This window comes from Emiliania huxleyi, assembly GCF_000372725.1.
Source record: "Emiliania huxleyi CCMP1516 unplaced genomic scaffold EMIHUscaffold_1, whole genome shotgun sequence".
NCBI classification, from domain to species: domain Eukaryota; phylum Haptophyta; order Isochrysidales; family Noelaerhabdaceae; genus Emiliania; species Emiliania huxleyi.
In genome coordinates, this window is record NW_005202428.1 from 1,264,438 (window position 1) to 1,287,959 (window position 23,522).

Genomic DNA, 23,522 nt, shown 5'->3' on the forward strand with positions numbered 1-23,522 from the left:
CCTTGCCTCCTACATCCACACTCGGGTCATCATGATCTGCCTCGTCGTCTTCATCAGGTGGGCCCCCCCCCCACCCACCACCACCACCCCACCCACACACCCACACACACACACCCCTTTCCCCCTTCCCCCCTCCTCCTCACCCCCCCCCCCGCCCCCCCCAACCGCAGCTATGTCTACGCCGTGCCGGGCGACATCGAGTGCACGTCCGCAACGGAGAAGCAGTGCAACGCGCTCGGCTCGGCGGCGCTGCTGTGGGAGCGCCTCCGCTTCCTCAACTACCTCCCGTCCAAGACCGACCAGGGTATCCCCGTCAACTCCACGTACACCATGCCGTTCCCAGATGGCGCCTACGTGCCGACCGCGGACAATCCGGGACCCGGCGCTTGGGAGTCGCTCGTGTACGTCAAGGAGGACTACCACCACGGCCCCGTCAACGGCAACCGCGGCGGCTCGTACCTCACCATGCTCTCCGAGGGCGGCCTCAGCTTCGGCGTCGTCAACATCGTCGGCAACTTCGGCACCGTCTTCGTCGACCAGTCCTACTGGCAGTCCGCCATCGCCGCGCGCCCCTCGTCTGCGCACCGCGGCTACCTGCTCGGAGGCCTCGTCTGGTTCACCATCCCCATGTCGCTCGCCACCGCGCTCGGCCTCTCGTCGCTCGCGCTCAACGTCAAGATGCCCGCGGCAGAGGCCGGCGCCGGCCTCGCGCCACCCGCGGCCGCCATCGTCCTGCTCGGCCAGGGCGGCGGCATCATGATCATCATCATGCTCTTCATGGCGCGCGCTTCGACCCATCCATGCCCCCTCTTCCCCCTTCGCCCTCCCCCACACCGCCCCGCCTCGCCGCGCAGGCCATCACCTCGACCGGCTCCGCCGAGTGCATCGCCGTCGCCTCCCTCTTCGCGTACGACATCTACCGCAAGTACATCAAGCCCGACTGCACCGGCGCCGAGCTCCTCAAGGTCTCGCGCCTCGTCGTCGTCGGCTACGGCATCGTCTGCGGCCTCTTCGGCTACTTCCTCTACGGCGTGGGCGTCGGCCTCGGCTGGGTGTACTGCTTCATGGGCAACCCCGCCGTGCCACCCCTCCGCCGGACCCGCCCTCTCGCCCCTTTGACCCGCGGTTTATGCCCCCCCCCCCCCACAGGCACCATGATCGGCTCCGCCGTCATCCCCGTCTCGTGCTGCCTCTGCACGCGCTACATGACTGCCAACGGCGCCATGGCGGGCGCCTGGCTCGGCCAGATCCTCGCCCTCGTCTCGTGGATGGCGGTCGCCGCCTCGCGCTGCACCGACGGCTCCGACCCCGACGATTTCGTTGCGTCGGACGACTACCCGACGTGCGAGACGGGCTCGCTCGACGTGAACACCCTCGGCAACATCAACGCGCAAACCACCGGCTCCATCGTCGCGCTCTGCGTCTCGGGCATCATCGCCTTCGTCGTCGCGGCCATCGAGTACAAGTCGGGCAAGGAAACGCCCTTCGAGTGGGAGACGATGCGCGAGGGCATCAAGCGCGTCGAGCAGGCGCCCCGCACACCCCTCTCTTCCGTTCGCTTCCCGCCGACGCCCGTGCAACCCCGCCCAGCGCCGGCGCAGGCCCCTCAGCACAGAGCCGCCTCTCACACCCCTCCCCCGCCGCGCCTCTCCCTCCCTCCGCAGGTCAAGGACGAGCTGCCCGAGTTCGAGATGACCGCTGAGTACCTCGACCCGGCCGCAAAGTACGTCTTCAAGTATGGCGTTGGCTACTCGGTCTTCCTCATCTTCGTCTGGCCGCTCGCCGTCATCGCGTGGGGCGTCTTCGACAAGGCCAACTACACGCTCTGGGCCTCGGTCGCCTACTGCTGGGGCTACATCGGCTCGCTCGTCATCGTCGTGCTGCCCGTCTACGAGTCGTGGGGCTCGCTCTCGAATGTGCTGACCTGCACCAAGCCTGCGCCGGAGGCCAAGGAGTGAAGCGTCGGCCAATATTCGCTACGCGCCCCCCCCCGGCGCCCGCAAGCGGGGCGGCGTGCCTTGCCCCCCTGGGCGCGCTGCCTGGAGCTGTGTGGGGGGTGTGTGTTGCGTGCGGGGGTATGGCTGGGCGCCTGTGCGACGCGCCGGAGCGCCCACTGGCCCAGCGCAAGCGGGGTCGTGTGTACAGTTGGAAGCTGCGGGACGTGAGATGTGTTGTACACTTTGCTGGCATAAAACTCTGTGAACACCCACAAGTGCCACAAGAAAACGAGGTTAGAGACGACCGGACCCGGACGGCAGAGTCGTGTACACTGTACTCGCTCGACCCTCGACCGCGGCGTGGGGGGCCAGCGGCCAGCCCGCTCCGCACATGAAAATGAACATGCACACTATGCCGACAATGCGGCCCCTCCCCCCCCCCCCCCCCACCCACCGCCTTATCCGAGCGCCGCCCAGTCAGGCGCCCTTGACCATCTCGAGGAACTCGGCGACCAGCCGCTGCAGCTGTCGGTTCGTCGCGAGCGCGGGCAGGACGGAGCCCCGCAGCAGCTCGCGCTTGCTCAGCCCCGCGACCTGGCGTCGAGAGGGGGCGGGGAGCGGGCTCAGGCAAGACGCGGCGACGGCTCGGGATGGGCCGGGGCGAGAGAGAGAGGGAGAGAGAGAGAGAGAGAGGGCCCGATGTCTGGCACGCCTGCGCATCCCACCCGCCGTCGCCGCCCACGCCGCTGTCGGCCGGCGCCAGCGCGAGCGGGCCGAGCAGCTCGCTGCACAGCTCCTCGACGCGCGCCTGGTCGGCGGGCGGCTGCGCGAGGCACTGGGCGTACAGCCTCAGCCATCGGGCGTACTCTTGCCCGTCGCCTAGCGCAGCGGCCGCCGCCACCCTACATGGGGGCGATCCACCTCCAAAGTGAGCCAGCCCCGCGCCGCGCCCGAGTGCAAAGCGGCGGGCGCGGGCGCGCGCGCGCGCGGCGCGCCGGTGCTCGATGTGGGCGGTGGTGACGAGCCGCTGGCGCTCGCTCGGCATCGAAGCGAGGCGGGCCGCCGCCGCGGCGGGCCCCTCCCCTCCCCCCCCGCCCGCGAGGGGCGGGTGGACCAGCGCAGAAGCGTAGGTGGAGCCGCTAAAGGGACCGTCGGCGAGAGCGGCCCACGCCGCGAGGTCGCGCCGCCACGCAAACGAACCCGTCGAGAGGGTGAGCAGTGGAGAGCCGTCCGGCAGCAGCGACGCGTGCCGCAGCGCCACCGCGCCCCCCTCGCCCGCGGCGCGGCGCAACAGCGGCGCCGCAGACGCGCTGAGCACGCAACTGGGCGCAGAAGGGACTCCGCCCCAGACCACAACCTACGGGGCACCGGATCTCTCCGCCTGACCCGCAGCCCGCGCGACGCCTCTCCGTGCCACTCAGCCGCAACCTCGCCCTCGGCGCCGACGAGGAGGAGCGACTCGCCTACGGGACATGTCCCGGATGTGTCGTGGACATGTCCTCGCAAACGCCAACATACGGGGAGCGGGGAACGCGCGCCGCCGGGCGAGGCGTGCAGCGCCGCCGCCGCTGCCACCGCGTGGATGGGTGGCGCCGCGCGCCGGCCGGCGGCGGTGAGCAGCACGACCGAGCCGTCCTCGCAAGCGGCGGCACACCAGCCCGCGCCCGCGCTGCCGGCGAGCAGCACCGCCGGCGAGGTGAGCGCCGCGGACCAAGCGCGCTCTCCGTCGCGCGAGCAGACGAGAGTGCCCCCGCGCAGGCTGCCTCCGCCCTGGCTGCCTCCGCCCTGGCTGCCCCCGCCCTGGCTGCCCCCGCCCTGGCTGCCCCCGCCCGTCGCCTCGAGCACGGCGTGCCCGCCGTCGGCGCCGAACGCGCCCGGCGGCGCGGCGGAGGGGAGGGAGCGCACCACCCTCCCGCTGGCCGTCGCCGGCGCCAGCAGCCATCGGCGCGCCCTGTCCCGGCCGCCGGCAGCCTCACCGCCGCCGCCGTCTGCGCCGCCGCTCGACGCGCCGTTGGGCCGCTCCACCCGCTGCCGCTTCGAGGCTGCTGCGGCGGCGGCGGCCGCCGCGCGCTCCGCCGAGGCGGCGGCGGAGGAGGCCGCCGGGAGGGCGGGTCGCTGCGGGTGCGCCGCCGGTCGAGGAGGGGCGGGGTTGAGGGCTGCGGCGAGGGCGGCGCCGCCGGCCGCGCCACCGACGCCGTTGGCCATCCCTCTGCTCGCGCCGCGCGCCAGACCACACAGACCGCCCCCGCCCGGAAGCGCAGGTGGCGCCCACGGCGGCGGCGCCGCCGCCGCCGCCGCCGCCGAGTCTTTGTGGCTTGGGCCGGCGGCCTCACCCGCGGGCGACGGCTCCGGCGCGGGCGGGTCGATTGCGACGGGCGTGATGCGGCGCCGTCCGTCCTTTGTCTTTGTCTCTCGCTGCAGCCGCAACACCTGCTCGGGCGAGGGGCCCGCCGCGCCCGCCGCCGCGCCCGCCGCCGCGCCGTCAGCCATCGAAGGCGGCGGCGTTGCGGGCGCGGCGGTGGGCGTGCCGCCGCCGCCGCCACGAGAAGGCGGCGGCGGCGGCGTGGGCGGCGGGACGGCGGGGCCAGCTGCGGCACGCCTCGGCGCGGGCGGCGGCGGCTGGGCCGCGGCGGCCTCGAGGGCGAGCAAGTCTGCAGAGAGAGGGAGGTCCGCCGCGCCGGCGGCGGCGGCGGCGCCGTAGAGCTGGGAGAGGCGTGCGGCCTGCTCTGCGGGCGGGAGGGGCGTGCCGACCTCGTGCGGCTCGATCTGGATGGCGGCGACGGAGCCGTCCATCGAGCAGCAGAGCAGGGTGGAGCCTAGTGGGAGGGGGCGGGTGCAGTGTGAGGAGACGCCACTCCGGCGCGGGCGGAGTCCTCCTCCCCGCCGCTGCCGTCCGCCGCCCAGGAGAGGTCGAGCACGTCCTCCTGCGGGGGCGTGCGGTGACGCGGTGGTGTGCGGTGTTTTGCGGTGACAGCGCGGTGGATCGGTGGTGTGCGGTGGTGAGTGTCTGCGCCTTGAAGAGGTCCCGCACAACCACGAGCGCCTTTGGCTGGCACGTGACCCAGACCTGCGCCAAGGCCGCAGCCAGAGTCAGCCAGGGTCAGCCAGAGTCAGCCAGAGTCGGGGCGTGAGAACGTGTCTCGTTAGAGTGTACTCAAGCACCGCGTGAATACGAGGGCTATAGTACCGCTCTCCTGAATATGGCTGAACACAGCGGAATACAGGCGAGTCTCTGTCCCCTCTCGAGTGGCTGCGCATCTACACGCCCTCGCACAGAGACGACGCAGTCTTGCCCGCCCAGCGCACAGACAGAGTAGGCGGCGGAGGCGGCCCCGCCGCCGTCGCCTGTGGAGGATGGACTCGGTGGTCAAGGAATGAGTACGAGTAAGACTCGCAGTGAATGAAGAGAGGAGGCTCGCGGAGCAGGGGTGCCTGCCGCCGCCTCGGCCGCCGCCGCCGGCCCGCGCGTGAAGATGCGGGGCGAGAAGGCGCCGACGACGACGGGCGCCTTGTGGCCCACAAAGTCGCACTCTTGCCTCCACTGCGACGTGTCGGTGCCGGTCGGGCGGCGCAGCACGACGGCGATGTGGGCGGGCTTCTTGTACGCGTGGGGCGCGCAGACGAACTGGCCGTCGGGCGACCAGCTCAGCCGGCGGAAGAGCGTCTTTTGCGACGTTCGCAGGAATGGCTCCTCGATGCGGCCTGCGCAAGACGAATCTGATGATGACGATGGTGATGACGAGAATCACATGTGGGTAGTCATGGTTGGAAGGGCTGCTCGACGCGCGTGGAGCACACTGTCCTCTCGAGTGCCAGTCGGGGTGCAAGCCATGCCTCCTCCTCTACCAGCAGCGAGCGCCTGCCAGGCTCCACTCGCGGCTCTCCCACACGAGCACGGCGCGGTCGTCGCCCTGCGAGGCGATGTAGCGGCCGACCGGGTCCCACCCCACCCCCTTGGCCATCCCGTGGTGCCCCTGCAGCACCGCAACCTGCTGCTGCGCCCCGCCGAGCTGCGCGCCTCCGCCCGCCGCCGCGCCCGCCGCCTCCCACACGCGCACCGTGTTGTCGAGCGAGACGGAGGCGAGACGGTGGCCGGCCGGCGCCCACGCGAGGTCGACCACGTCGCCCGCGTGCCCCGTGAGCGTCAGCACGCAGCGCCACCGCTCGGCCGACGGCGGCGCTCGCGAGCCAAAGGGAGCGCTCGCGCCCGCCTCGCCAGCGGCCGCCTGCCGCCAGAGCATGACGAGGTGGTCGTCGGAGCCCGAGGCGAGGAGCAGGCCGTCGGCGGACCACCGCACGCAGTTGACCGCGCCGTGGTGCCCGTCCAGCGTCGCGAGCAGCCGCGGCTCCGCCTCGTCCGCCTCGGCCGCGCGGTCCACGACAGGCCGCATCGCCCAGAGCTTGATGAGGTGATCCTGCCCCGCCGTCGCGAAGCGCGAGCCGTCGGGGTGCACGTGGATCGAAAAGATGGGCTGGGAGTCGTGGTCGACCCACGCCGGCTTCATGATCTGCACCATTGGCTGCACGATTAAAAAGAAATCTGGCCGCGTCTCCCCCATCTCGTCTGCCTTGGCTATGGGCCCTCCGGAGAAACGCGACCTTTGAACGTGTGGGCGGCAGCTGTCTGTTTACAGGCGCTGGCCGCCCGCGCGCGCGCCGGACCGGCTCCGGCACGTCAGGCGCTGGGCGGCGCGCGTCCACACTGCGCGTCGCGCAAAAGGCGAGCGCTCGCCGCCGCTACGGCGGCGGCGGCGGCCGACGGCCGACGGCCGACGGCCGACGGCCGACGGCCGACGGCCGACGGCCGACGGCCGACGGCCGACGGCCGACGGCCGACGGCCGACGGCAGACGGCAGACGGCATACGGCCTAGGGCTCGGCTGGGCGCGCACGCGCACGCGCGCGCGTCGCGCGCCACGCGTCGCTCCGCGAGGGCGCGCGCCAACCGCGATTCGAACCGGGGCCAAAAGGCGCCTGGAGCGACCGCGGTCCGGTCGCGCCACCGCGGCTGCGGGGCTGATAGAGCAGGCCGGCTGCGGCTCCTGATGTACCTCCGCTTTTGGGTATGGCGGTCGCGCGCTGCCGACGGCGCTCGCCGGCGCTACGGCGCTCGCGGCGCGCTCGTGGCGTTCAGGGCGGCTCGCACACGCACACGCACACGCACACACACACACACACACACACACACACACACACACACACACACACACACACACACACACACACACACACACACACACACACACACATGCACAGACACACAGCCCCTTCCCCTCCCCCCTCAAGGGCGAGGACACGCACAGGCCGCACCTCTAGTGAGGCCCGCATAGTATGTGGGAGACTCGTGCCGCCGCCCCTGCCACCCCTGTGTCAGTATGCCTGTGGTAGGAGAGACTGCCAGCGACAAGCTGGAGGCAGGTCGCTAGACTGAGATGAGACCGCCAGTGGATGTGGGAGTCCACCGCGCACCGCGCTGCGAGCCTGTCGTGTCCCTTGTCAGGAGCAGGAGAGCCCCACCTGTCCCCCTGATCGTTCTTCCAAAATCCTGCTCGTGCAGGTGGGGACCCTGTCCTCGTCCCATCCCTCGTTTGGCGTGTCTGTTTTCTTTCTTTCTTTCTTTTTCTGCCTTGGCTGTTTGCTTTCTTTGTTTCTTTCTTTCTTTCCTCACTCTCTTCTTCACTTTTGGAGAGAGAGAGAGATTTTTAGCAATACCAAACAACTCTAACACTCACACGTAATTTGGGGCCTGGAGCCCTGTTCACGCGCGCGCGAGACGCGCAGACAGGGTTGCCAGGTGAGAGCGAATGGCGCGGTTCACGCCTCGCACAACAGAGAAAGAGAGAGAGAGAGATGCGCTCTGCATGGTGGGACATAAAAGAGAGCGAGTACTTGGGCACTTGGAGCACTTGGAGTGCGGTCATCAACCTCACGCCCAGGACCGGGGAGCTGAGAAGCGCACCCAGTTGGCCGGACGCTCGGCATCGGGTTACGGGCTAGAGAGCCCTAGCCCCGGGGGTGCGCGGTCGCAGGGCCATAACACGGGTCTCCGAGGGTTGGCTCCGCGCTCCGGGTTTCCCCTAGCAGCAGACCGCCCCCTCTACTCGGAGCTAAAGAATACTCTCCGAGGGTTGGACCCGCGTACCAGGTTTCCCCTTAACTGCAAGGACGCCCCCTCTACTCGGAGCTAGTGATACGTGATACGGGAATACGTACCGCCCCCACGCAGTACCTGCACTACTCGACGATAATACAAGAAGAATACGCAGCTTGGAAGACGCCTATAAAGAAAAAAAACAGCAAGCTAAATTTCGGCGGCTAAAAAGCAAAGGACGGGCGCTTTTGATCGGCAAAGCAAAGTTGGAGTAACGGCGACCGCGTCGCCACAATGCGAGTCGCCTGTCGAACAGCCTTGGCGGCGCGCATGCGCCGCAGGGTTGACCGACAGCCGCGCGCCTCGAGCCTCTCGCTCCACTCGCGGCACGACGCGCCCCGCGCGCCGGTCAGCGCAGCAGGAGTATTGCGACATGCTGCACAACGCCAGGGACAGCACTGAGAAGCTGGCGCCAGTCGCCCACCAGCATGTCTCAGCACCGGGTGAGGGAGCATGCTGCGCACGCTGATGCAGCACGAGGTCACCACCAATCAGGCCCTCACGCCACTGCGCGGCCGCCCTCGAGCACCAGCAGCCGCGCTGCGCCATGCTCAAGCTCAGGAGGCCACCCTGCTTCTCGCAGCTTTGTGCAGCGCAGCGAGTGAGCAGCGCCGCACCAGGCGGACCCATGGCGTGTTCAGCCAGCCGTGAGGCGGAGGCAGGCCGAGTGAGCGCGAGCCGCGCGGGAGGCCATGCCCCGCGTACCGGCGAGCGAGTGGCACGAAAGAGTGCAAGTCGCGCATGCTTTTGCGTCGTATGGGCGAGTTTGTTCACTTTTGCAAAAAGAAAGGGAGAAGTCTTTCACCATAGATTCGCCACACCAACAGCCCTACAACAGCTACTATGCGTCGGGGGTTTGGGAGCTCTGAACGTCGGGGCTACGTGGCTGTGTGAATGAACATGCGTGTCGCGCACTCATTCATGACCGGTCTCAATGCCCCACCCCCCTGCGCGCGGGCCTTCTAAGCCCGCGGGTAGTCCCCCCCCATCCCCAGGGCCTCCAGGGCTCGCACCTCAACCTCTCACAGGCCAGCGCACAGCGCCATATGAGGTATTTTCTTCTCAATAACAAGGCTGTGAACGCCCGAGAGACACTGCCGATCGAGAGCGAGTTGCTCAGCTTGCACATGTCAGTCTCTGTATCGACGCTCCTCCCCACCCGAACGGCTCGGAAGCGCAGCGAGGTTTGCTCTGCCTGCAGATACACTGTCACCACCGCCCAGGCCTCGGCCGCACGCACCGCTGACCCGTACCTAGGTCGTGAGCCAGAGCGCCTTCGCCTTCCTCTTTTCCGAGATGATTCAGTACTCGCAGACGCGGGTCAACACTGCCGATGAGCTCATCGCAAAGTGAGCACGCGCACACGCGGAGCCCGCGCCGCACGCGTCGCCTGCCGCGCACAGACGTCGCGGCACCCACGCGACGCCGCGCTTTTTCCGACGCTCCCGCAGGCTCGAGGACGCCGGCGTCGGCGTGGGCAGGCGCGCGCTGGAGCTTGCTTGCTGGCGCGAGAGGAGCTCAAAGCGAGAGACGCGCGTGCGCGGCATCCTGCAGTTCATCACCCAGGCGCCTGCTCCCCAGCGGCCGCCCCTTTCCTCCGCCGCGGCAGTCGCACGGTGAGCGGCCGGCGCCTCGCGTCAGGCGCTGTGGAAGTCGCTGTTTGGCGCGCACGCCGACAGCCTGCAGAAAGTCCAGGACTCGGACGACGAATTCATGATTGTGGAAAAGGTGCCGCGGGGAGGGGGTGAGGGCGGGGGAGGCAGCCGAGGGGCGAGGGGGCGGGTCGAGCGGCGAGAGAGGAGAGAGAGCCAGCGGGAAGGGTGCGGTCTGAGCCCGCGGCGTCGCTGCCCAGGAGCCGCTCGTGAATGCCTTCATCTCCTCCGCGCCCGTCAACTGCGCTGCGTTTGTCGCCGGCGGCCGCACACCCTCACCGCCCGAGTCGGGGCGGCTGGGAAGGCGACTCGCGGTTCTCACGGATAGGCGTGGTTCGAGGCGTGCTCGAGGCGGCGCAGTTCCCAGCAGAGGTGTCCGCGCACGACAACGAGGAGGGGGCGACCGTGCTGCTCATCAAATTCGCGCCCGAGGTGCTTGAGCGGGAGAAGAGGCAGGCATGAGGGCTCGACCTATTTATTCCTAAACTTTTTTCCCACCAAAATTCTTTCACGGATGATTTCACGCGATGTACATGTCCACCCCACCGCAGCCGCTCGCGCCGCCTCGCCGCCGCCTCCACCGCTCTCTCGCCAAGCACGCCGCCGCCCGCCCGCCTCCTCGACCACGACCTCTCCGTCTCCCCAGACCCCACGGACCTCCTTCTTCGCGCCCTCTCCCGCTGCGACCCCGTCGACATCGCTCGCGTCGCGGCCGTCTCGCTGCTCTTCCACGCCGCGCTTGCGGTGGAGGGCATCCGCTTGTGGGCGCAAGAGCGCGGCTTCGAGCTGCCGGCGCAGCCAGAGGGCGAGAGCTGCGCCATGCGGTGGCTGTGCTTCGCTGCGTTGCTGCGCGAGTCCAACCAGCCGGTGAGGGCGGCTGCAGGCTATCTGCACAGCCTCTTCATCGACGGCGAGGGGCGGCTCTCGTCGTGCGGCTCAGCGGAAACCGTCCCAGGGCTCCTCGGGCACGGCGAGGGCGTGACGCGGCTCAACACGCCGACCCGCCTCCCGTCGACGCTGGATGAGCGCGTCGTGAGCGTGTCGGCTGGAGACGCGCAAAGCCTCGCTCTCACCGCCGACGGCAGCGTCTGGAGCTGGGGCGAGGGAGGCTTTGGCCCGCTGGGCCACGGCGACCGGCAGACCCAGCTGCTGCCGAAGAAGGTCGAGGCCTTCGCGGGGCGGCGCGCCGTCGCTGTGTCGGCTGGAGCCGCGCACAGTCTCGCCATCACCGCCGTCGGCGCTCTCTGGAGCTGGGGCCATGGAGGCGACGGCCGCTTGGGCCACGGCGACGAGCAGCACCAGCTGCTGCCCAAGAAGGTCGAGGCCTTTGCTGGCCAGCGCGTCGTCGCTGTGTCGGCTGGAGGAACCCACAGCCTCGCCACCACCGCCGACGGCGCTGTCTGGAGCTGGGGCCGTGGAGACTGGGGCAAGCTTGGCCACGGCGACCAGCAGGGCCAGCTGCTGCCCAAGAAGATCGAGCTGTTGGCGGGGCGGCGCGTCATCGGTGTGTCGGCGGGAGCACGGCACAGCCTCGCCCTCACCGTCGACGGCGCCGTCTGGGGCGGTGGAGACTGGGGCAAGCTTGGCCACGGCGACGAGCAGCAGCAGCTGCTGCCCAAGAAGGTCGAGGCGTTGGCTGGGCAGCGGGTCGTCGCTCTCTCGGCGGGAGGGGAGCACAGCCTCGTCATCACCGCCGACGGCGCCCTTTGGTCCTGGGGCAGCGACGAGGAGGACCAGTGGCAGCCGAAGAAGGTCGAGGCCTTTGCTGGCCAGCGCGTCGTCGCTGTGTCGGCTGGAGTATACCACAGCATCGCCCGCACCGCCGACGGCGCCGTCTTCACGTGGGGCGAGGGCGAGGACGGCTGCCTAGGCCACGGAGAGGACGTGTCGGACCAGCTGCTGCCCAAGAAGGTCGCGGCGTGGGCGCCGGGGCAGTGATGAGAAGGGCGAAAGGGTGCAAGTGACGGTCAGTGTTGCCCCGTGCTATGCGCTGAGCCCCGCGGCTTGCCGCGCGCCCTCCTGCCCCCCTCCGTTGCTGCTCTCGGTCGGAATGGAGGCCGTGAGGGCCTCCCCCCCGCCCGCGGGCACGGTCTCCCGCGCATGTGTCGCGCACAGTCATGTCATGTGCTGCGAGATACGTACCCCACCCCCGCAGCCCGCAGCCCCAACCGCACCCGAGAGTCCCGCGGGACGTGTCCCCAGTCGGTCTCAGCCCTACCTGGCCATTCTAGATTATAGAATGGCATCCTTACATCTAGAATGGCGTCTCGCGCGCGCTCACCCGGCCGCCTCGCAGCCCCAGCGGCCGGGGGGCGCTTGCCGGGGTTGGGGCTGGTCACACACAGGCGCCACTTTAACGCGGCGAGCCAGAGGAGTCACACAGGAGAGCCCCCAACATGCCACATTTTCAGCAGCAGACGGGCCGCGGTGAGGGCCCATTCTGTATCGAAGAATGGGGTCCGCCGCCGTCCCCCACGGCCTTCTCACGCCCCCAGCGGCGGCGTGCCGCTCGGCCAGACTGGTGGGGTTCGCGCACAAGCCCCAGTTCAACACAGAGAGCCCAACAGTCCGCAAATGAGAGTCCTCCCCCCGCCCCCAAACCAGAGCAGACGCCGGGGGGTGCGCCACGTATGGCAAAAGCAAACGCACGATGGCCGCCGGCGGCCGTTGAGCGCTGCCGCCGTTCGAGCCTTGGATGTCAGTCCGTCGCCGCCTGTGGCGAGGGCAGTGGAGGTGTGAGATTTGTGCTCGCAAGTGGTGGGCGGGCGAAAGGGTCGGGCGGCGAAAGAGAGCAGACAGCAGACAGCGCGAAATGCGGACTACTCGTGTCACATCTACTCCTCGTGTCACCTAGTCATGGTCGTCGCTTCCCTGGCCGGTCTCCGAGTCCTGCTCCTCGCCCGAGTCCTCGTCCAAGTTCGAGTAGTCTTCCTCCTCTTCGTCCTCTTCGTCTCGATCTCGTCGAGCCGGCTCCTGGCCCGACGCCCGTGACGCTGGGGCCGACTTGCTACGCGCGCTGCGACCCGGACCGCCACCTCTGCTGCCGCCTGTGCTACCCGTAGTCCTTGCCGGCGAGCGAGTGCCTTTTGCGGGGCTGTCGCCAGAGCGGGTGTCGCCACGGCCGTCTTCTGATCTGTTTTGTGGTCTGCGGACTGCGCGCTGCGCTGCGCTGCGCGTCTCGAGGCGCGCCGCAACACAGCCCGTGTAAATGGGGTAATGGATAAACCAAGCATCCCCGATGGCCGGGGGGATGTCCCATGGCCCCGGGGTGGCCGTGGGCACGCAGGGGGCGCCGCTACGGGCCGCTGCGGCGCCCATTCTACTTCGAAGAATGCCATTCTTGAAACTAGAATCTAGCTAGGTCTGAGACCGACTATGGTTTTAGACGCTACTATGGTCACCAGTAAACAAAAATTCGACTTTGAGGGATCATATCTCAAAAGACTGAGTGAGAGCATAGCATTATTATTGCATATTAGGCCGCATAAGGTCAGACTTGACCCCATAAGCATCAAGTAAAACCCGATGCTCCGGCTCGACTGTGCCGGCACACTGCCTCTTCGTGCCTGCTGCCAGCAGCCGTCGCGGCCCGTGGTGCACCAGAGAGAGAGGTCGATCTAGCTAGGTCTGAGACCGCAGTGCCTAGAGCCAGTCCAGAGTCCACGCCCCGCAGCCGCACCGCCAACCGCGCATGGCACACGGTGTTTATCCTTTGGCTTTTCGTTTCTCGCCTTGCGTGGGTTGTAAAATTCTTTGCCGTCGCCCGCGCCTCGCCTGTCGCGTGAATCGTGTCGTGCGACCTCAAAGCGAAGAATTCTTTTCTCGTGGTGTACCTGTGTTAGTGCCAGTGCGAGCCAGTCCCGTGCCCAGTCCTGTGCCCAGTGTTGTGCGAGGGAGTTTTGTTGTAAAATTCTTTTCTCGCCTTTTTGCTTGCTCGACTGCCCGCGTGAGTCTCGGTGTCAATCTGGCGTCGAAAGGAGAGAGTGCGGTGATTTACAGCAAGGTCCGAGAACGACAAGCTCGTCTCTCGCTGCGCAAAGAGGAAATCACATGTCGCTCCGGCTCATCGGTAGCGCCCGCTTCCGCCCGCTTCGCAACCTGTGGATGCTCGAGGAGCTCGGCGTGCCGTATGTGCACGAGCCGGTGCGCCCGCGCTCTGCAGAGGCCAACGCGAGCAATCCCTTTGGCAAGGTACCGACGCTGATAGACGGCGAGTTTACGATATACGAGAGCGTCGCGATAAACACCTATCTCGGCGACAAGTACCGAACCTCCGCGCTGGAGCTGGTGCCGCCGCCCGCCACGACAGCGCGCGGCCGCTACGAGCAGCTGATAGCAACCATCTACGGCGAGCTGGACTGCCAGGCGCTCTGGATCCACCGCAAGCACGCGAGCGACGTGGCAAAATTCATCGGCGCGCCGAACCCGGAGGCGACCGAGGTTGCTCGCAAGCACGCCGACAAGGTGGTGGACGTGCTCGCCGACGAGCTGGGCCGCTCCGGTGGCGAGTACCTGCTCGGCAGCCAATTCTCGGCGGCCGACATCCTGCTGGTCCACTGCTGCAACTGGGCCGAATCGATCGGCTGGGGCGAGCGCTGGAGCGGAGAGGCGCCGCAGCTGCAAGGCCTTGCCGCCTACCTCGAGCGTTGCCGCAGCCGCCCTGCGTATGCACGGGCAAAGGCGCTGCCGTGAGCGGCGTTCACGTAATTTTATCCGTCCGCACGTGCGTTTACGCATCCCTCTACCCCCATCCGCCGTGGCGGCCCGTGGTGCCGCCCGTTTTTTCAATGCTTTCTGTGTGAAGGTTTCGTGTCTTTCTCTTGCTATCTATCCCGTCTCGAGTTCTCGACTGTCTGTGCTTGTGCGTCTTGGGTCCGGGAGGGTTGTGTTTTATGTGAAGGCTTCGTCGGAGTCTTGGCCTGGGCGCTCGAGTTCTTTTCGGGAGCCGGTGTGCGGTGTGGCGTGTGCCAATCCGACAAAACAACTCTCTCTCTCTCTCTCCCAATCCGCGCCAGTCCGCGCCCCTAAATAAATAAATACAACGGACATCCCAAGCTAGGGCTGGGTCGAGGACAGACACGTCCCCACCTTTGCAGGATTTTGCAAAAGCGAGGGGGGAGGGCGCATCGCCGCGCGGAGAGGGCTCTGGGCACAGGGCAAAGGGGATCTCTCTCGCATAGGATATGCACTCGGCGGCACGAGGGCAATTCTGGGCGTCCTATGTTTGTGCTCCCCCCCGGACCCCTCGCTCTCGGCCCCTACCACACCCCTGTCGTGCGGGCGTTCGAATTCTTTTCGGGAGACGGACGCGAAGAAGAGGTGGTGCTAACCTCTTCGGACCCCATGCTTCGCTCATGCTTACCTGTGAATCACGCCCGCTGTGAAAACATTTTGCGGGGGGTTTTTTCGCCAGTCAATAGAGCATGAAAATACCTTTCAAACGGTACCTTTCTGTCCTCCAGAGTCGAAGAACTCGTCCGGTGGCTGGCCGCCAAAGTGCTGGACGCGCACACTGGTGAGCGCGGAGCACACTGAGGGAGCTGTCCTCGGCGCAGCCGATCGGCTCCCGCGGCCTGGATGGTGGCAGTGGCACTCTCTGAGGCTCCCTGATTTTTTCTGGTATTTGTTGAGCACTCTCTGGTCACCTTCGCCGGGCGAGCCTGGCTCTCGCTGCACAGCGGCGCGACCCGCGGTGAGGCTGCCGATCGTCGAACTGGGCTTAGCTCTCAGTCAAGATATTGTGCATATGGTCGGTCTCTACAATATCTTGACTGAGCACCACCGATGAATCGGCAGCAGGGAGACAGGAACGCTCGCTGTGTGAGTCGGCCACGCAGAGGTCGGAACCTGGGTCTGAAGAGGTTCTAACTGAGCACATACACGTGGTGTATATATGTCACTTTCCGCTCACACCTCCGGGACCGGCGGCGGACTCGCCACCGTGCTACCAACGCCCGTGCAAGTTGTCGCCACGCCAGCCGGGCAGGTCGCGCCAAACCTCGACAATGTTTCCACGATCCTGGAGACCGCTGATGGTGAGTTTGCGATCACCGATCCCCTCGGCAGTCGCCAGGTTCCCATCGGTGTGCACGTGGGCGAGCGGGCGATATCTCTCGCCGGATGGGACGCTCAGGCGAATGCGCCAGCTACGCTCAACGCCGCCTCGGCTGGCAGCGACTGCAAGAGCCTTCGCGCGGCCGCGTGCTTTGTTCGTCCGGGCAGCGTGCTGCTGGGCGAGGCGGCGGCGGCTGAGTGGAGCCGGCGGCCGCAGCACACGCTGCTGCGCCCGACGCGACTGCTCGGCCGCTCGTACTCCTCTCTGGACGGCGCGCGGTGGCTCTCGACAGAGGAGGCCTTCTCTGCCTGTCCGCTCGCACCGGACCGCGACGAGGGAGGCTTCACCGCCGGCCGCGCGCGCTTCGCCCTCTCCCACGAGCGCTCCGAGAAGGAGGTCCGCCGTCGCCTCGCCGCCGCCGCCAACAAGGGGTCCAAGACGGATAAAAAGCGCATTCTCGAGGTGGAGACGATGGTGGCGCCCGAGGAGGCGGCCTCTCTCTCTCTCTCTCTCTCTCTCTCTCTCTCTCTCTCTCTCTCTCTCTCTCTCTCTCTCTCTCTCTCTCTCTCTCTCTCTCTCTCCCTCTCTCTCCTCTCTCTCTCGGCTCGGCTCGCCCCGCCGCAGCCTCAGCAGCGACCTCCCGACCGCGCCGCGCCTTCTGGCTCCTCCTCCCTCTCCTCCTCCCCTCCCCTCCCCTCCCCTCCCCTCCCCTCCCCTCCCCTCCCCTCCCCTCCCCTCCCCTCCCCTCCCCTCCCACGGCCGCCGGCCCGCCGCTGCAGGTGCTCGCAAAGCTTCTCCGCTCCGCCGCCGCCTCCGCCGCACATGACGACGACTCCGGCGCCGATCCGACTCACGCGGTCCTCACGGTGCCTGCCGGCGCCAGCCTCGCCGCGCGCCAGTCCGTCGCCGACGCGGCGGTGATGGCCGGGCTCGCGGTGCTTGCCGTCGAGAGCGAGGCCGAGATCTAGCCGAGATCTAGCCGAGACCTAGCCGAGATCTAGCCGAGATCTAGCCGAGATCTAGCCGAGATCTAGCCGAGATCTAGCCGAGACCTAGCCGAGATCTAGCCGAGATCTAGCCGAGATCTAGCCGAGACCTAGCCGAGATCTAGCCGAGAGTGGCCGAGATTTCCCGTCTTGGGCCGCCGCGTCTAGTCTGCATGCGGCGGCTGCAGTGAGGAGGCGCTGTTCACAGCGCATGGCTGTGAGTAGGCCGCCGCGTTGCTCGCCGCGCCGCGGCTGCAGCCTCTTCTCGCGAGGGCGTGCGGAGGCGGCGACGACACGGCGGCGGTCGTGATTTGGGGCGCGAGCGGGCTTGCGGTGTCCGTGGCGCGGCGGGCCGTCTCCCCCGGAGGCGGGTGGGAGGTCGTGCGTACGGTGACGAGCGAGGGCGTGGGCGTCACCTCCCTCGAGCGGCGCGGCGGCAGCAGTGCTGCCGCCCCACGCGTGGTGCCTCGCTGCAGCGCCCTCTCGGAGCCTTCGGGTAGGCGCGTGGCGGGGCTGCTGCTGCGTCAGCTCGAGGAAGAGGAGGAGGTGAGCGGCTGCCTCGGCTCGCCCTTCAACCGCGTTGCGCTCGCCGTCGCATCCGAGGCGCCCCCGGGCCGCCGCTTTACCGCGCGACGCCGTCGAGAGAGAGAGAGACAGAGGTGCCGCGCGGGTGTAGGCGGTGCTGGCCAAGCTGGCGGAGAGGAGGGCTGCCTCCCAGATGACGCCTGCCTCCGAGGCGCCGCACGAGCCGGTCCGCCACTCCGTCTCTCTCGCGCGCGAGGACGGGTCGGTGCGCGAGTTTGAGTTGCAGCTGGCGGCGGGCGAGGGGGAGGAGTTGGCCGAGGAGGCGGCGGAGCAGGCGGCGGGCCTACTGCGCACCGCCCTCGAGGAGGGAGGGGAGGGGGAGGGGGCGCGCTGCGCTGTCCGCGCGGCGGTGCTCTGCCTCGCGGAGCCGCTCGAGGACGACTTGCTCGGCCTCGCGTGCCTCGTGGAGAGGGAGCTGCGTCAGGTGCTGCGTCAGGTGCTGCCGCAGCCTGAGGGGCTGCCGGCCGCGGGAACAGAGGCGAGGCCGGGGCCGGCTGCGGAGGGGGCGGCGGCGCTGCTCCGCGCCACTGCCGTCGACATCACCTACGGAGCCGCGACGCTCGCCGCGGCGTCGGACCCTCGCGTCGCGCGCACGCTGAGCAAGCAAGGTTGGGCGGCGCCTCAGGAGCCGCTCGGGCGCGCCGTGGCGCTCGAGCGGCCGGGGGAGGCGCCGACGGTGCTGCTGCCCGCGGGCAGCGCCGTCAACTGCGAGGTCGAGCTCGAGGTGGGGCGGCCGCCCGGCGGGCAGCTCCTCCGCCTCTTCGAGGTCGGCGACGAGGGGCCGTCCGCCGCGCAAGGCACGCCGGTGCTCGCCGCCCGCTGTGGCGCGCCGCCGCCGCGCCGTCGGCGCGGCGCTGCGGTGCCGCCCGCGCGCGTCGTCGTCAGCTTCCGGCGCGGCTTGCTGGACGTGGTGGTGGAGGAGCCGGACGAGGAGGAGGGACCCTCCGGTGGGGGCTGCTGCCGCTGGTTGTTGCTGCTGCTGCTGCTCGCCTCAAGCCTCGTCGCTGTGGCGCAGCCCGCTCTGATGGCGGCGCCGCGCGCGGGCGGGGGCAGCTCTGGCGCGGCCTAAGCGTCGTCCTTTCACAGATGAAGAGCTATCCCCGTTCGCGGCAGAGGTTGTACAGAGGAGTCAGAGGTGTCTCTCCCGAGTCCGACCGATAAGCGTAAGCGATACATTGGTGATGCATATATAGTTCACACAAACCCCAGCTACCCGTTGGCTAAGGGCGACGCGCTCGCCTCGCCGCCCTTGAAAAAGGAGCGATGTTTTCGCTGCCGGCGCAGCCGCCGCTTCATGCTCGGCGACGGCACCGCTGGGTCGCGCGCCCCCACTGGAGCGGTGGCAAGGTATCTCGCGTAGTCGCGCAGCACTGGCGCGGGCACACCCGACGCCGACGCCTCGCCGGCCGCCTCGGCGGCGGCGTCGAGCCACAGCGCGAGGCGCTCCGCACCGCGGGCGCGCTGCGCCGTGCTCTCTCCGCCCCCGCCGCCGGAGCGCTCAAAGTCCCACAGAAGCCGCGCGAGCGCTGCGGAGGCGACGACCTATGCTCAGCTCAGAGGAAGGTCAGCGGCGCTGCGCGGGACAGGGTGCGGTTCCACCGCACGCGATCGTCGCCTGCACCGTCCCCAGGCTCTTTTGCCTGCGGACGCGTGAGGTGAGACCGCGGTCTGAGGTGAAGACGGTGACGTCGAGGCCGGCGCGGAGCGCCCAGTTTGTGTCGCGCACGAGCGCGTCGTCGGCGCTCTGCGCGGGGCCAGCGAGCGTGACGGAGAGAAAGTCTCCGAGTGGCCAGCACCGCTGCTCCGTCCCGTGGTCGAGGACGAGCACGCACGGCAGCTCCGCCGCTGCGGCCCACCGCGCCAGCTCCGAGGCGAGCGCCTCCTGAGACAGTGCGAACATGGTGGCGCCTCGGAGGTTGTTGCCGTCGACGAGGAGCAGCGGCGTGCTCCCGGAGCCGCGGAGGTGAGAGACGAGCGGAGCCACTCCGATCAGCGCGAGCGTCGAGGCCAGCAAACTCATGCGGAAATCTTCGCTCGCAGCGGCACGTCGAGCAGAGCCCCAACGAGTCCCAAATGGGTCCTCGGTTTAGGGTACCCTGCGTGGGCGGCTGCCTCGGATTCCGGCCCCTCGTTGGGACCGTTCATTTCCTACCCGCTGATCGAGCGCAGCTTGGCGGAAAGAATTCGCGCGCGGACAAAGAGAAAAAAGAAATTTTTGCGCGTGTGCCTACCGCCCCCCCGGGGCCCACCACCCATCAACACTGTCGGTGAAGCGTGCCCATCACGATGGCGCTCTTTGAATGGCTTGATGACGAGTTGGTTCGGCTCGTCGTGCGCAGCGTGCCCAGCAGCGCGAGCATACTCTCCTTCGGCTCCACATGCCACCGCTTCAACACCATCTGCAGCGATACGGCAGACGCCCACGTCTGGTCTGTGCACGCCGAGCGGCTGTCTGTGTCGTTCCAGTGCGGCTGGCAGGAGGCCCCGTACATCGACAGCGACGTGCCCGCAGAATGGGCCGATCCTCGGCGCACCCCGGCCTGGCGGGGGCAGCAGCCTCACGAGCAATTCACCCGCCTCATCGATTACCGCAAGCGAGTGACGGCCAAGTTTGAGGAGGAGGCCGACACGGGCGCGTGCATCACGAAGCCCTACTTTTGCAGCATGCTCGCCAACAACCATTGCACAGAACACGCAGCCGAAGCCTTCTCCGATGAAGTCATGCGCGGAGCGCTTTTGTGGTACCTGTGGGATCGATTTGAGAGATGTGGACCTTCCCATTGCGATGTGAACGACACGCTTGTGCGCGGCTGGGCTTCAGTGAGCTGGGGCGACACGGTCGTGCGAGATTCGATCTTTGACCCCATTCTCGACGCGCTTGGCTATGGGCTCAAAGCTCCGCACGATCCGACGCGCGGCTTTGGACGAGCATACGAGTTCTTTGGCCAAGCGGGCATGCTGGGCAACGAGCCTTGGCGCCGCGACCCGCGATCCAGTGAGGATGAGTGCGATGAGTCGCTCAGCGGCTCGGAGGCCGACGGCGAGTACACGGGTGGAGAGGCGGCATAACGCCGAATGCGACGCACGCCGCAGCGTCTCGCGCGTGACAATGACCACTGGGCTGGTGCGATTGGCGTCTCTTCGAACACGGTCTTAAACTAGGGACTGAGGGTACATGTAGGTACGGGGGTGGAGGGCCGCTGTGATCCGCGTGCCGGTCTGCGGGATAGCAGCTACGGTCGATGTCGAGGACTGCAATCGACTGCAAGTGTGGGTGGGTGGAGGGGAGGAGGAGTGCGTTCATGAGAGGGACGGTAGTTGTATTGACCCCGCACTGTGTCGCGAGCCCGAATTCGCTTGCTGGCCTGCGGCAGGTGTTTGTGTTTACGTCAATGCCGGCCACCGCCGCGGCTCGCGACAGCACGGCTCCTCGCGCGACGCTGCTCTTCATCCATCCGCCAAAGACCGGCGGCAGCACCATCGGCTCGCTGTTCCAGCCGCGCAGGCGGTTGTACGACGTGCTCGCCCGGCCAGAGGTCGCCGGCGGCAGCATCCTCTACCACGGAGGTCACCGGTCGTCAGCAGAGCTCGCAGCCAAGTGCGATGTGGAGCAGGAGTGCTGCGCGTGGCTGATGAGCTTCCGCGAGCCGCTGGCGCGTTTGCGCTCCGCCTTTGCCACCTCTGTCGAGGACCACCAGCACTTCGACTGCCCTCGCGGGAGCCGGCTGCGCCGCTGGCTGCGCCGCGCCGCCCTCTCGCTCGAGAGGTTTGCGCGCTTCCCGGCGGCCGAGCGGCGCGCGTGCGGCCTCAACGTCTACCTCGACCTGCTGGCGCCGCCCCTCGGCCGCCGCGACACCGAGGCGGCGCGGCTGCAGCGCGCCTTGGCGCGCGTGGCGCGGCTGCCTCTCGTCGCGCTGACGGAGGAGTTTTCGCGCTCGCTGGCGCTGCTCGACGCGGCGCTGGACCTGCGGCTGGGGCACTTCCCCGCGGTCTACACCTACAACCCGCGCGACTCACGTGCGGCGGCCAACCTCTCGGCCCGCGCCGTGCGCCCCTCCCTCCCTGCCGTGTCGTTCTTCCTCCCTCTCCCTCCGCCCTCAGCCTCTCGGCCCGAGGGTACACAGGCGGAGACCGGGACGGGCCCCGACTGCTCGACCCCTCTCGGCTCAGGCGCGCGCCCTCTCCTCCGACCTGCGGCCAGACAGGCTGCTCTACGAGGCGGCGGTGCGACGCTTCGCCGCGCTGTGGCGGAGGCAGTTTGGAGGCGAGCCGGCCGACGGCTCGCGCGGCGCGGCAGGCAGCGGGCAGCTCTTTCAGTGCGCGTGGGGGCGCGCGCGCTGCTGGGACAAGCTGTCGACGAGCCACCAGGGCTGGTCCGAGCCGGCGGCCCCGCGAGGGCAGCGGCGCCTCGGCTCCGAGCCTGCCAACCGCTCTTCGGATGCGGCGGACGCCGGCCGCCTCGAGCCAGGCCCCGGGTGGTGGCCGCTGCTGCGCCGGCAGCCTGCCGCCTCGGGCAGCGGCACGGGAGGCGGGACCGTCCGCACGTGGCCGATCGGCGCGGTGGAGACGTCGAGCTTGTGGCGGCGAGGCAAGCGCAGGGGCAGGCGGCAGCGCCTGCTGTGTGCAGCGCCGTGCTCCGCCGGCCGGCGGCGCGGAGCAGGCGCCAGCGCCGAGGCGCGAGAGGCAAGGCCGCCGAGGCGGGACGGTGCAGTGGAGAGGAGGGGAGGCGCTGGGGCTGCCCTCTGCGCTGGCGCCTTGTTGGACGAAGCCGTTGCGGCCGAGGCGCTTTAGCGTGCCTGGCTCCTCCAGTCGAGTGGTAAAGAAAGAAAGAAAACAGACAGCCCAAACGAGGGATGGGACTTGGGAGGAGGAAGGGTGGTCCCCACACGCCACACGCACAGTCGCACACCTGCACGAGCAGGGATTTGGGGACGATCAGGGGCGCAGGGGGTTCTCCTGGTCCTGACAACGGACAGCGACAGGCAGCGCGGTCCTCCGTGGACCACCAGCTCAGTGCTTTCTTTATTTCAGGGCGCGGCCGGAAACGACGGGAGGCTTGCATTATTCCCACCTCCACCACCGTCCTCCGCCTCCCGCTGGCTTGAGGCTGAGGCTGGCAAAATGTCGCTGTTGACTCCCAGCCAGAAGCTGCTGCGTGCACGGCTCATACGCTACGCCGCCCGCGGCGGCGTTCTCTTCACGTGCGCTGCGTGTGCTGTTCGACCTGCGCTCTCGCCGCTGTACTGCCTCCTGTTCCTGCTCGCGCTCCAGTCTCCGAAGCTGCTCATGACGGCACTCCAGAGCCGCGGCCGCGACGCGAAACGGGCCCTCGGCACGGTCCTCTGCGTCCTCGGCGCAGTGTGCCTGCTTGTCTGTGCCTACCTCGTCGCCGCCGCCGGCTCCTCAGGAGCGCCGGCCCCGCTGCCGCCAGAGACGTCTCATCTGGCGGAGGATGCGGCGGCGGAAGCGGCGCGGTTGGTGTCGGGAGCCGCGGAACTTCGCGCGGGACCGGAAGCCTACTGGTTGGAGGCTCGGAGGAGGGCGGAGCGGCGGCGCGGCGCGGCGCTGCATCACCTGCTCGAGTGGCTGCGGTGGCTCGCGCGCACGGTGCTCGCGGCGCTGTCGCCGCTGGCGGCGACGATCGCGATGCGTCTCTGCACCGGCCTGCTGCACCGCACCGAGATGCCTAGCTTTGGGCTGCAGTCGCAGGCCGAGTACGAGGAGGAGAGGCAGTCTAGATGAGTACAGATCCCGCACGGCACTCAAGAGGACGCGTATTCGACTGCATTCATCATAGCCCTTCTCCACGCGATGCCTCCAGTACCACTTCCAGTACCACGCACGATGCCGCCTTCAGATCTGACTCTGGCGCGCCGCAGGAGCGGGAGCGAGTGACGCAGTCGGCACTCTCCGAGCTGGGCGCCTCGATACGGCGGCGCGGCGTGCCGTACGGGCTGTCGGCGCGGGCGAGGGCGCGGCTCGCCGACGTGGCGGACGGCGAGGGGACGGGAGTCACCCGCGCGGAGGCTTTGCGCTGGGTGAGGCACGCTGCCGTGGACGACGAGCGCACCTTTGAGGGGTGCGGCTTCCGGATCGGAGACGACGGCCGCCGAATCGACGACGACGACAACGACGGCGCGGACTCGGACGAGGACCT

General features: G+C 68.5%; 6 protein-coding genes across 6 annotated transcripts in view; 5 read left to right on the plus strand and 1 right to left on the minus strand.

Annotated features, from left to right (window-relative positions):
* Window positions 1-2,209, plus strand: part of DUR4 (putative urea transporter) — a gene marked incomplete at its 5' end in the record, with an annotated part of 4,833 nt that extends 2,624 nt beyond the window's left edge. Inside the window, 3 exons of the mRNA XM_005794110.1 lie at window positions 171-729; window positions 855-1,574; window positions 1,665-2,209. Coding sequence (XP_005794167.1) covers window positions 171-729; window positions 855-1,574; window positions 1,665-1,958 — 1,573 coding nt within the window. The 3' untranslated portion in view covers window positions 1,959-2,209. The remainder of the gene's footprint in view (window positions 1-170; window positions 730-854; window positions 1,575-1,664) is intronic.
* A 3,570-nt stretch (window positions 2,210-5,779) lies between these two features.
* On the minus strand, window positions 5,780-6,442 carry EMIHUDRAFT_61017 (hypothetical protein; the record flags this gene model as incomplete). Its single annotated transcript, XM_005794111.1, has 2 exons — window positions 5,780-6,283; window positions 6,320-6,442. 2 exons carry the CDS (start codon window positions 6,440-6,442, stop codon window positions 5,780-5,782), a joined length of 627 nt encoding a protein of 208 aa, XP_005794168.1.
* Window positions 6,443-8,634: 2,192 nt separating this feature from the next.
* TRS31 (trafficking protein particle complex 5) lies at window positions 8,635-10,201 on the plus strand (the record flags this gene model as incomplete). Its single annotated transcript, XM_005794112.1, has 6 exons — window positions 8,635-8,688; window positions 9,345-9,436; window positions 9,539-9,623; window positions 9,729-9,815; window positions 9,940-10,053; window positions 10,091-10,201. The coding sequence occupies 6 exons, from the start codon at window positions 8,635-8,637 to the stop codon at window positions 10,199-10,201; spliced, it is 543 nt and encodes a 180-aa protein (XP_005794169.1).
* A 3,473-nt stretch (window positions 10,202-13,674) lies between these two features.
* Window positions 13,675-14,652, plus strand: EMIHUDRAFT_447453 (putative glutathione-S-transferase). The gene has a single exon (XM_005794113.1). It carries the CDS (start codon window positions 13,790-13,792, stop codon window positions 14,429-14,431), a length of 642 nt encoding a protein of 213 aa, XP_005794170.1. The 5' UTR covers window positions 13,675-13,789; the 3' UTR covers window positions 14,432-14,652.
* A 980-nt stretch (window positions 14,653-15,632) lies between these two features.
* Window positions 15,633-18,559, plus strand: EMIHUDRAFT_460980 (hypothetical protein; the record flags this gene model as incomplete). Its single annotated transcript, XM_005794114.1, has 4 exons — window positions 15,633-16,268; window positions 16,574-16,660; window positions 17,006-17,326; window positions 17,457-18,559. 4 exons carry the CDS (start codon window positions 15,633-15,635, stop codon window positions 18,432-18,434), a joined length of 2,022 nt encoding a protein of 673 aa, XP_005794171.1. The 3' UTR covers window positions 18,435-18,559.
* Window positions 18,560-19,651: 1,092 nt separating this feature from the next.
* EMIHUDRAFT_460981 (hypothetical protein) overlaps window positions 19,652-23,522 on the plus strand; it is a gene marked incomplete at both ends in the record, with an annotated part of 4,898 nt that continues 1,027 nt past the window's right edge. The window contains 6 exons of the mRNA XM_005794115.1: window positions 19,652-20,417; window positions 20,547-20,554; window positions 20,740-21,411; window positions 21,536-21,925; window positions 22,472-23,097; window positions 23,223-23,444. Coding sequence (XP_005794172.1) covers window positions 19,652-20,417; window positions 20,547-20,554; window positions 20,740-21,411; window positions 21,536-21,925; window positions 22,472-23,097; window positions 23,223-23,444 — 2,684 coding nt within the window. The remainder of the gene's footprint in view (window positions 20,418-20,546; window positions 20,555-20,739; window positions 21,412-21,535; window positions 21,926-22,471; window positions 23,098-23,222; window positions 23,445-23,522) is intronic.